The sequence below is a fragment of the Antedon mediterranea genome, chromosome 2 (genome assembly GCF_964355755.1).
Source record: "Antedon mediterranea chromosome 2, ecAntMedi1.1, whole genome shotgun sequence".
Lineage (NCBI taxonomy): Eukaryota > Metazoa > Echinodermata > Crinoidea > Comatulida > Antedonidae > Antedon > Antedon mediterranea.
In genome coordinates, this window is record NC_092671.1 from 16994172 (window position 1) to 17006224 (window position 12053).

A 12053-nucleotide genomic window follows, 5' to 3' on the forward strand; every position below is an offset into this window, starting at 1 on the left:
ATTTTAATGTAAAATAGTTATTGTTCTCTTATATAATATATAGTATATATTTCAAAAACAATTTATTATATAATCTTTAATCAAGAAGCTTTAATATGAAACATAATTCATATGATTTTACTGTATAGACTTTAGTATTAAACATTTGAACATAATTTATAAGATCTTTAACAACAATATAGTTTACCTGTGGTGTTCAGTTCAAGTAACTGTTATCTATTTCATTCAACATTTATTAATTTATAGCTAAACGGAATAATATAAAGTGATAGAACAAAATACATTCAATAGATTGACCTAGAAAATGCATCAGTTATTTCAAACATGGTACATGTTATAACAGTTTTTTCTCTTTTTGTCTTTGATGGATTTATTTAAATCCTAATTTATATAAGATACACCAACATGAATACTGTATTAGGTAACTATTCACAGGGGTACATGTATTTTTCCTTTCATGTAATTCCATAATTGCTTTTTTTCGCATAACAAACAAATATTATTTACGGTTGCTTTTTGTTCATGTCTAAAATATGACATCAACATCAACTGTTGATTTAATAATTTATAATTGAAATGTTGTTAACATTCAATAATATCATTTAATTGTTTTTATGGCCATTAGAAATATACTACAGTACTGTACCCATAGTTTGTTGTCCAAAATATTCTATTTTGATATGATTAACTGTCAAGTTAATATAATTATCTAATTAATTTTTAATATTCAGTAATATTGTAATTGTCCTTATAGTGCTACTCACTTTTGAGTTACATTACCATTTAATAATATATAATTGTAAGGTTTTTTTTTATATTTAATAAGTTTTTTTGCCGGTCACAAGTACACTACTGTAGTCTATTATGATTAACTTAATCAATTTTGAGTTATAATTTATAATTGAAACATTTTTAATATTCAGTAATATTGTAATTGTTTTAGTGCACCAAACTTTTGATTTACCAATAATTATAATTGAAAAGTTTTAAATATTTTAGTCTTTAGTGTCCATTGCAAGTACACTACTGTATAAACATTGTATGCTAATTATGATTCACCTGATAACTTTTGAGTTATAATTTATAATTGAAATGTTTTTAAATAACATTGTTTTAATTGTTTTTAGTTTCCATCGCAAGTATCCTACCCACATCCTTTATAGGGTTTATGCTGACTGCCTCGGATGCGACAGATGTCAGCCGATCAGTTGGAACTTTTGAGGTAACACAATATTAATTAAGAATAATATTATGTTAAATTAACAAGGTTCCAATGTGCCATGTGTCAAAATATGGGTTGTTAAACACATTCAAAAAGATGCAAGTTATATAGAGTATATACAGCAACACATTATTTCCATTTTAATTGGCAAAATAAAATTGAATCTTAAATCTTGAAGGAGACCAGTAAATACTACGAGTGCTATTTAATGAGTTAAAGCCGAGTTGAATAGGACAGTTTTGCTATTAAATCAATAAATATTCACTCAATTGAACAAATATAAAACATTTATTTTGTTTATAACACATCCACTGTATTAGAGTAAACTTTGATTCACTTAATCAGCCGCTTCCACAACAAATTAGGTGCTTGGATCTTGGCTAAGAGAGCAGATCAGTTATAGGCTGCGCCACCACTAATGGTTGGTTTCCTGTTGCCTAATATGTCACCTTAATAGTACAACAACTTTGTTATATAAAATGTGTATCATGCAATATTACCTTCAATCGCTGAAATGGGAGAAAATATTGCATGGCATGTGATACGAAATCAACCAATCAAATGGCAAGGATACACTTCATGTTAGCTTCATCTCTGTATGATTTTAATTACATCTTACATCGGATACAGTTATAACTAATTGTTTTTCTCATTCTAGCTTCTTGATTCAAGAGGATCAATGTTTGCACCTTTTTGCACGCATGCTGTCACTCATACGTCAAACATGATGAGAACACGTATTGGCTTTCGTTGGACTGCACCTTCAGGGGACAATGCACCGTGTGTTCTATTTAGGTATGTAGCTAAATCAAAATTCAATATTACGTTCATGTGATAGTGCCTGTTATTAATTATCCTTTACCGATAGTGGCGTAGACAAAAAACGTTACCTGTAACCGATACATGAGATGAGGATGAGTCAATAACGATAAGTGAATAACATTCCCTTGAGGGAAAACCAACGCTATTAGTAGTGTTCAATTACTTCTAGTGAAGTTAATATGTACTTGTTGTGTTGTATCGTGTTCTTAAAGAACAGTTTTTTGATAAAAATAGACTGAAGTATAAGATGGTTACTGTATGGTAGTTTAGGAAGATTACTTTATTTCTTACTAATTAAATCTTTTACTGTGTATGTGCTTACCTTCACATTGGGAACTTTTCAATTAACACACACCATTAAAGACTAGGCCTACACAGCAATATTGTGTTCATGACCATCAATAGACTTGCCCCAAGTCTGTATTGTTTTTTTTATATAATTTATTTGTTTTTATTTCGACCGCGATTTTTGTCTGAAAATACAGACTTGTGAAACACGTATAGAAATCGATTTGCAGACCGCAAACAACTGATAAGAATGACGTAGGTTATCATACCGTATTTGGCTATATGGGGCGGGCGGTATGTAAATATGGATTTCAAATCAACCAATGATCATTTTGTTTCAAAATGAAAAAGATCGAGTACGTACAGTGCTGAATGTACGATCGAGACTGTTGAAATATGAAATCGTGTTGCCAAGTTGTTTTGTTTATTAATTGTTTAGTCCTTAGCCTAGGCCTACTTCAACTCGCACGTATGATCTGCCAAATAAAACGCCAATAAGAGGTAGGCCTACATACCACCACCGGCACACAACAGGATTCACACAACAGACAGGGCTACGACACCACTACACAGAACAGGACAGGGTCTAGGTGGGATTTAAATCAAATTATCTCCGCGTAATATTATTAATTAAATGATCCATTCAATGTTTGATTTGCGGAGAAGCAAGACGAGTTTTCATGTTCTTGGGGAAAATCCCATCAAAATCATTTCTAGCCTTCAGAAACATAACATAACATAGCGCATGCGTACCATCTTAGTTGTTGAGTCTTTGAAATTCTGAAATATGAATATTAAAACAGTGTACGAGTGAGTAGCCAATCGCATGCAGCTGAAACTAGTCAACCGGATAATCTATGCACCAAGAATTCTTGGTGTCAAACCACGTGACTTTTGCGTGTTTCCCCAGACGGAGTATCCAAACTCAAGTAATACACGTATGAAACGCCATATGTGCAAAAATGTTTATATTTTTACTAATATTAAGAAAAAACTCCGTCTGGAGCCCAGACTAGACCATCAACTAAGAATTTGCTATAAGTACAGAAGCTATCACAACCATCCTATTTTGTATCATAACTAATATTCGGCAATTTCATAAATTTATCTGGAGCAAGTATGTATGTGCTCTTAATCATTATCATCAAATGTACAGATGAAAATACATAAAAAGTCGTGGTATAAGCTTTGCACAGTCAATTCTCCCAATAACAGGACACCCTTGGGCTAGGTCATAGCATCTGTTTTCAAAGAAAGCTTCGCAATTTTAAATTTACCTTGAGAAAATTTTTATGAAGTACGTTTTTAAAGAGTTGACTTTTGTGAACAGAATTTGTATTATTTGAGAAGATTTTCATACCTGAATGAAGATGACACCTGAGACATTAACGCTAATGATTAATTAGTTGTAACAATTTGTGAAACCCTTAAAAATTTGCTAAGCATGACAGATAACTGAAGGCTATGTGTTTTATGAAGTGTTAAGAAATTTAAAATCGCTGAAAATGACATCTCTGCTTGTATTAATATTGTACATGACTGGTTTCTGTGAATTAAATCAAGAAGCATACATACTGTACACATATGTTTACACATATTATTAAGCCCTAACATGATGGAAATAGATGCATAAACACTTGACATTTCAAATCAACGAAACGTTTTGTTTCATGTATTTATTATTCCAATTTATTGTGTTTTTATAATAATGGATGTTTATGAGTTGGATGGTGAGAATATTTTATAAGTTGAAAAAAAAGACTGTTTTATTTTTAAAGAGGCGGAGCTAAGTTGAAAATAGAGCAGTCAATTTGTCATCAAATCAAATATTCTCTCCATTCAACAAAATTATACAAATAATTTATTATTTGTTTTATAACACACCTACTTTTATTCAATTTATCCATTGTAAATCTTTAATGAAAATAGACTGAAAAGATAGGTCATTAAAAAGGCAGTGCTCCAACTTCAGACGTAGAGTAAAACAGTTATAGACAGCGCGCAAAACAAATTGATTTCCGAAAGCGATCAGTCAACAACACTGCGTGGCAAAAATTCTCAAAATGTTTACATAAAGCATGTTAATTATTACCATTACATATCACTTTTTCGTTAGATAGGGCCAAATAACACATGATACGTAATTGACCAATCAAATTGCAAGATGCATATCATGGCTGTCTGTCCTCTACAAACTATATGAGTTGATGCGGAGAACAGAAGTATTGAATACAAAAATGTATTACCTTTACCATTAAGAGCATTCTATTCATCAGAGCCACTTTTTTTTCTTCAGATATTCTTATTGAAGTAAATAACTTTACCACCTGTAATAATACATACAAATTTAGGTATTTGTTTATACACCAATTGTGAGAATGGTACTCATGTTATGTTTTACTTGATGAGTAAACGGTCATACATTAACTGTTAATGATCGACAAATTTAAAAGCTTTGAAATGTCTTACTCCTGGGCTGTCACCCTTTCAATACTAGTAATCAAAAACTGACTTTTATAAACATTCAAGACGTAAGAAAACGCAATCCAATTTGATATGTAATCACTATAAAATTCAAATCACATTTTAGTATTACGAGGATTACAGTATTTGATATATTATTTTGACATTTAGACTCAATAAAACACCTAGATTATCTATATTTGATTGACGTGCCCATACAGTAATCACATATCAGCTGAACTTTGGAGGATGGGTTAAATAATCTCTGGAGATTTACAGTACTATCTATTTTTAACTAAGGCTGTGTTTATACAACATCCTAAATTTGAACACGTCTTTAATTTTTAGCCTGTTGCACGGGCCGAGGTCAACCCCACAAAAACCTTGCAGTTATACATGAAATCGTAATACCGTGTTATACCAAGTTGTATATTGCAAGCATTATGAATTAATATGAGTTTATTAAGGATTTTAATAAAGGATGATTTCGTTTAAAATTTAGTTTATTCAATTATTGATTTTTTAAATCTGCTTTTGAAATTAGAAAAAAAAAATGTTTTACAATTAGGATAAAACTATGCTACATTTTGCCAAATTATGCCAACATTTGATTAGCGTTAATGTTAAGTGCTAAATCGGTTAAAATATGCAAAAAAAAAGCACAATTATCTACTAGATTTGGTCAACATTTTCACACCACATACTTTTATTTAACATGAGGTCAAAACAATACCCTGAGGACACTTCCAACACGCCAACAGCAACCGGGAATCCACAAAATTTTAGGATTCAGCCAAGTAGCCTTTTTGCAATTAAAATCTCATTACACGGAATCTCTTTGATGTTATACAACACACTTCTCGTAGGCGTGTTCAATATGCGTGTTGTATAAACGCACCCTAAAACTCACTAAAATACTTTATAATAAAACTATACTGTATATGACAGGTATGACTAATTGTCTGTCTGTCTAGCTTTTATGCGAATATGTATCAAACCGAGTGCAAATTTTAACTGAAAAGAGTCAATTGTCACTTGACTAGTGATAAAAATATATAACATTGTATGTTACATCTATGTTCTTTGGCCCTTAACTTGTTCAATACAATTGGAAAATAGGGTAATAAACCAGTTTGTATACAGTACTCAGAGCTGACTGACTTCTGCTTCACCAGTGTATTACTAACATCGGCCAACTACACGTTCAATAAAATTGAGTTTTTTCTATAAGAAATAGATTACTAAAAACATATTTGAGATAAAGCCAACAAATTCTAAAGCATAATGTTACCATGAACATAACATGTTTTATATCATCAGATGATTGGGTATAGACATTACCATAATGCTTTTGGTATGCGTAATTGACATTTATTATGCATGCAAGTTTGCCTAGTGGAATATTAAGAAAAAACAAATCCACTGAAAATGTTTTTGCATACAAATGTTTCTCTAACCTTGTTTTGGTGATCTCTAAAAATGCACAACGTCTCAAGTAGGGACCATAGCAGTTATACAACTTCAAACTTGATTCAATAATGCTCCTTCAATACAATAAAAAAAAAAAGACTTAAAATTAAAGATCTCACTGTATTCAAATTCTAGATCTCAAATGTAGTCAAAAGCCTTGTTTGCACTTTAAATTATTACCATCATTTCATTTGGTTGGTTTTACCAAAATTTAATTGAAAACTATCGATTGAAGTTTGTGGGTAAGAACTCCTAAATTTAGTCGCATGTTCAGATTGGACTTTTCTTGATAAAGTTAACAAACTGAAAGTTAATTCATTTATAAAACATAAACGAACATTTTCTCCTGTTTTAAAAGAGTCTGTCCTACTGTGCAGGCAGTGGTGGCTAAAATTAATCACGATGTTAATTTAACACCGAAGAAATCGTAGCGTAGCCAGCATTAAAATTGGCCTTTTGTTCGTCAATTTGGCTGGGACTCTTAATTTGACAATATTGAAGTCCAGTGCGAACAAGGCTAAAGGTTACAATTAACAAATTATATAGTAACTATGGAAACCAAAGTCAAAGGTGTTAAATTGGAAGTATAATTTCTAGTACAAATATATATTATAATATAATAATGAATCAAATATCAGTCAGTGGGGAAATTAAAATACATTGAATATTAAATGTCAACAAATGTCTCATTAAAGCCCAATAACCTTAAACTGTTAATCCAATTTAAACTTTTAATTAAGGTATGAGAAACTAATTAGAATTTATTAATTATTTATTTTGTAATAAGGATTTTAACACGATAATATTAGCTTCGCGTGGAAAAGTTATCTATGAATGTGTAAATAGGAGATTAATTGCACACGCTCTGGAGACAAACCCTAATACGTTTGTCCTCATGTTGTTTATTTTAAATACTTTTATATTTTTACCACTACTTGTCTGATCTTATTTACTTAAATATTGTTTATTTTTATTTGATACAATTATTATTAGTTTATATTTTGTGCTTGTAAAACCAGGCTTAAAGCTCTATATATTGAGCTTATTTGGTCTTTTTCAGGCTTTGCATCTTTTATTCAATACCTTGAATTAATCTGTAACAACTTATCAAGTGTGATGCATTGTGAAATGAATAAATAAATGAAAAATGAACATGACTGTTTTTCAGTGGTCAGAGCAAGGAGACCTCCTTTTTTAAATTTTTCTTTTTACAAAATCTGTAAAGCAATGTATTTGCTATGTCTTTCGTAAACTCAACCAGTGTAACAAATTAAATATTGATATTTTCATGTGTTGTGTATGAAAAAGAGAACTTTGCACATGGTATGCAAACTGCCTGTGTCAGGATAATGTTAAGCTCTGTCTACACTATCAAACTTTATGTGACAAAATATTTGATGTGCATGATGATGTCATATCACTACCATATTTGGGCACATCACACTTTTTTTGTCAAATTAGTTTGATAGTGTAGACCAAGCTTTACACCGATACAAATACAGTGTATTGTAACACTGCTGCAATACATACATATACACTAGGTTTTTACTCAGGGTATCCCGAGTCTAGGACTCTCTCATCTTCTCCTCCATCCGACACTATTGAGTAAAAAGTGCGATTTATAAAGTACTACTTCTCCCTTATTGGTTGTAGTATTGAGCTGGGATTTGGCATGAATATACTACAGGGACATGTCCTCAAAGCTATAGAGCCGGATTTTTAAATTTCAACCCGGATGCAGCCATATGACGTCTCGAAGATGGTACTATATAGCCATATAAACTATTTGGTAGCGAGGTTATTGATGTTTATGGGACGTCATATCTTGTCTTATGACGTCATTACAGGTTCTTTTGCTGTACCCCGAGTATTGCACATTCGTGCTTGTTTAACTCACAGGTGTTATGTTATGTTCTCAGTTTAAGTCGCACAATGTACCAATAACTGTAATCTATTCTTAATTTATTATAAAAATTGTAAAATATTAAAATTGTTTCATTTAAAATACAGTGTCAATAAAATACTAAATCATAATATTCAGTGTTTATAATGATGAATTCAGATAAAATCTTTTTTCCAGATATGATATTTGTCTAGACAAAAGATTCTTTATTACAAACATTCATGTATTTTATATCTTCTTCCAATTAAAAATGAAATTGAAGTCTACTTTCATCTTGATACAACTGAAATGCTCTCTCAAATATAGTTATATTCAAGCATTACATCTTAATGCAATAAGTCAGAGACATTACAAGGTGAAAACAATACTCTCTTATAAATGATATAACAGGATTTCTAATTGTCGTTTCAAATGTTCATCAAATGATCATAACAAACACCAATGCTTTTAACCTCTCTAATCCATGATATTATTTCCAGGATTGTTTGCCTTCAAACTATGTCATATGTGAGAAAAATTATTTGACATAACAGTCTCAAAAAAGCTTTATTCACTTCTTTCTCTGTACAGTACAAAGATATATGGAACAAATCAAATTCAGTTTATATGTAGATATGAAAAATGACATGCAGAGATAAATGAAATAACTGCTGTAATATAATCTGAAATATATTTAGGGGATTGAGGCCAAGTTAGTAAATATATAAACATATTTTTATCTAAAAAATAGACCCATATTGAAAAGTGTACATTTCTATTTTTATAGGCATTCCTTTTGGGCATAATATTTTTTAGAACAGTGTACTATATACTATTTAGTAATATGCATGTACAAAATAATGCATGTGATATTTTAGTTATTATCTAAAAAATAGAGCAGAATGTGTACACTGCATTCCATAAACACAATGTACTTTCATTTCGATAAATGCCTTTTGGGCATAATATTTTTTAGAACAGTGTACTATTATACTATATAGTATGATGCATGTACAAAATAATGCATGTGATATTTTAATAAAGCTTTATTTAGGTCAAAGTTTCCAGCAAACACCCACGGCACTGAGCAGGTGTCGCCAGAGTATGCTACAGAATTAATCTAAGGAGAAAATGATCCCGAGACTAAATGCTTTATAAATATTGATACAATTCCTTAGCATAGAGAACCTTAATTAAAATATACCGTCACAAATATGGTAAGATGAAGTGAAGACAAATATTAGTTAGTGTAGTTTAAAAGTTTATAACAAAAGTAGAAAGAGTCAGAAATAGCTAGAGGATTTTAGTGATAACATTATTCAAAATCACATTAAATTGAGAATACGAATATTAGCAATAATAATTTTTAAAATGAAAATAATCATGATAATGATTATAATTATTAATTTTTCTTTTCTACAGGGCTGTTGTTGTTCAGAGTAGAGGTGTCTGGTATCGTGATGAAGGAGATCTTAGTCTCCAGATATGCCCAGAAGGTAAGGCTATAATATTATGATTTAAAATAACCTTTTCTTATTTATCCAAATCAGTTGTGTTGCACTATATAAATCATATTTTTTTATGAGAATCATTTTAAGTTTGAAAACGATGTCATAGTCCATAGCTACATACAATACATAAATTGTATGGAGTTCAGTGGCGTAACACAGATGCCGTGAGGCCCCTGGTTTAGGAACCTTAATTGGCCGTCCAACGCTGGATGCTTTAGTCGTGTTTAGCTTTTTCGACATATTTTATTGCCTGTTTTTCCTCTTGCCACTCCTCAGGGGCCCCCATAAGCTCTGGGGCCCCCATAAGCTCTGGGGCCCCATAAGCTCTGGGGCCCCCATTAGCTCTTGGGGCCCCATAAGCTCAGGGCCCCCATAAGCTCTGGGGCCCCATAAGCTCTGGGGCCCCCATAAGCTCTGGAGCCCCCATAAGCTCTGGGGCCCCTGGGTTTAGCCAGTGAGCACTCGCAGCCACTATGCCACTGGTTGAGTTTAATTCACCTATGAAAGTTGCAATTTTGCCACAAAGCATACAGTATATCTCTCGAAAAGATAAAACCATGTTAATATACCATACATGTCGAATATCTGTTTAGTATATTGAGGGTACAAACATGCAATGATGAAAATGTGTTGTAATTTCATTAAGCTCACTACGTAAATCTGAAGCAAGTTTTTATCATTTCCTTTTAGTAGTAACAACATACACTATTTTACAATTTAGATTGATTTATTTACGATTTTAATGAGATTTTCTTCGTATGGACGAAGTGAAATGAAATGAAAAAAAAATGTTGTAATCATTATTGCACATAACTCTTCAAAAAAACGACAATTTACACCTTTTAAATGATAATTATAACACAACTTAAACGATTATTTCTTAAATCTTCCATTAGATTTATGCAATTATTTTGAAATAAATGCCCACACAATTAATCTGAAATGTCAAGATACTTCAATGTTTGTTTTTAAAACCATTCATTCTCATCTATCAGTGCATGTGGTGCAAACCATTAACGTCATACATATTAAAATTATAGAAATGCATTCATATACAAAATGAGAATACTGGTATATATATTACGAATATTAAAGCTCAGGTACAGGCATGACTTAAAGCTCAGGTAGAGGCATGACTTAAAGCTCAGGTACAGGCATGACTTAAAGCTCAGGTACAGGCATGACTTAAAGCTCAGGTACAGGCATGACTTAAAGCTCAGGTACAGGCATGACTTAAAGCTCAGGTACAGACATGACTTAAAGCTCAGGTACAGGCATGACTTAAAGCTCAGGTACAGGCATGACTTAAAGCTCAGGTACAGGCATGACTTAAAGCTCAGGTACAGGCATGACTTAAAGCTCAGGTACAGGCATGACTTAAAGCTCAGGTACAGGCATGACTTAAAGCTCAGGTAGAGGCATGACTTAAAGCTCAGGTACAGGCATGACTTAAAGCTCAGGTACAGGCATGACTTAAAGCTCAGGTACAGGCATGACTTAAAGCTCAGGTACAGGCATGACTTAAAGCTCAGGTACAGGCATGACTTTTAAATATAATATCTGGTTAATTGTACATAAATCAAATATTTGTAACAGAAATCAAGACGAAAAAACATGAATTTCCCTAAATATTATGTCAAATACAAAATTTGGCAAATTTTTTTTTTCAGTAGTTAGGTAGTTTAATCTAATGTAATAACATCTCTGGTGACTCCCTAGAAGGTGAAAAAAGATGGTGGATATACGGTGGATAATTTTTGCTATAGCATGAAAATAAAAATCTGAAGTTGAATAAAAATACCAGAAATGTAAAATTCAAGTTATATTACCTATATTTAGTCATCTGATAACATTTTTCATAGCTTTTTAAAATGCCTCTCTATTTACAAATTTTGTGTACAAATGAATATAGATTTTAATGTGTAATTTGAATTATCCCCCCACTGATAAGTGTTTATTTTCAAAAAGCTCGAGTAACACAAATAAAATTCTGAAACATTGGAGAAACTATAGATCGATAATTATTGGAATGTATGATCAATAGAAATTTTTTGCCCGCACTTGGCCTTTAATGCAATGAAAACATTACATTTGCTGAATTACAGTAGTCAGTTGTTCTTTTTATGATCATGTAGAAAGGCTATGTAAAATTTGAAATTCAGAATATTGAATAAATGTCATATAAACTGTATTTGTACTCTCTCTGTATGTAGACTATGTAGGCTAGTTGGTGTACATTTTCCATTAACTTCTGAAGTACATTACAGTTAGTCCTGCAAAGTAAGATGCTTTACTCCCATTGCCTCCTTTGGATGAGACATAAAGCCGTGGGTCTTGCGTACTTTCAATACTTGGTATAATATTTTTTTTAAGTAGGGCATTGTCTATGGATGGC

The 12053-nt window shown here is 31.6% G+C and overlaps 1 protein-coding gene and 1 long non-coding RNA gene across 2 annotated transcripts in view; one reads left to right on the forward strand and one right to left on the reverse strand.

The window, feature by feature from the left end:
- LOC140040602 (uncharacterized) overlaps window positions 1-6275 on the reverse strand; it is a 17354-nt gene extending 11079 nt beyond the window's left edge. Inside the window, exons 1-2 of the long non-coding RNA XR_011842741.1 lie at window positions 6253-6275; window positions 4579-4659 (exon numbers count right to left, since the gene is read on the reverse strand). This is a non-coding gene — a long non-coding RNA (uncharacterized lncRNA). The remainder of the gene's footprint in view (window positions 1-4578; window positions 4660-6252) is intronic.
- LOC140040600 (spondin-1-like) overlaps window positions 1-12053 on the forward strand; it is a 25362-nt gene that overhangs the window by 2659 nt on the left and 10650 nt on the right. Inside the window, exons 2-4 of the mRNA XM_072086654.1 lie at window positions 1128-1222; window positions 1881-2017; window positions 9570-9643. Of these exons, the coding sequence (XP_071942755.1) occupies window positions 1128-1222; window positions 1881-2017; window positions 9570-9643 (306 nt within the window). The remainder of the gene's footprint in view (window positions 1-1127; window positions 1223-1880; window positions 2018-9569; window positions 9644-12053) is intronic.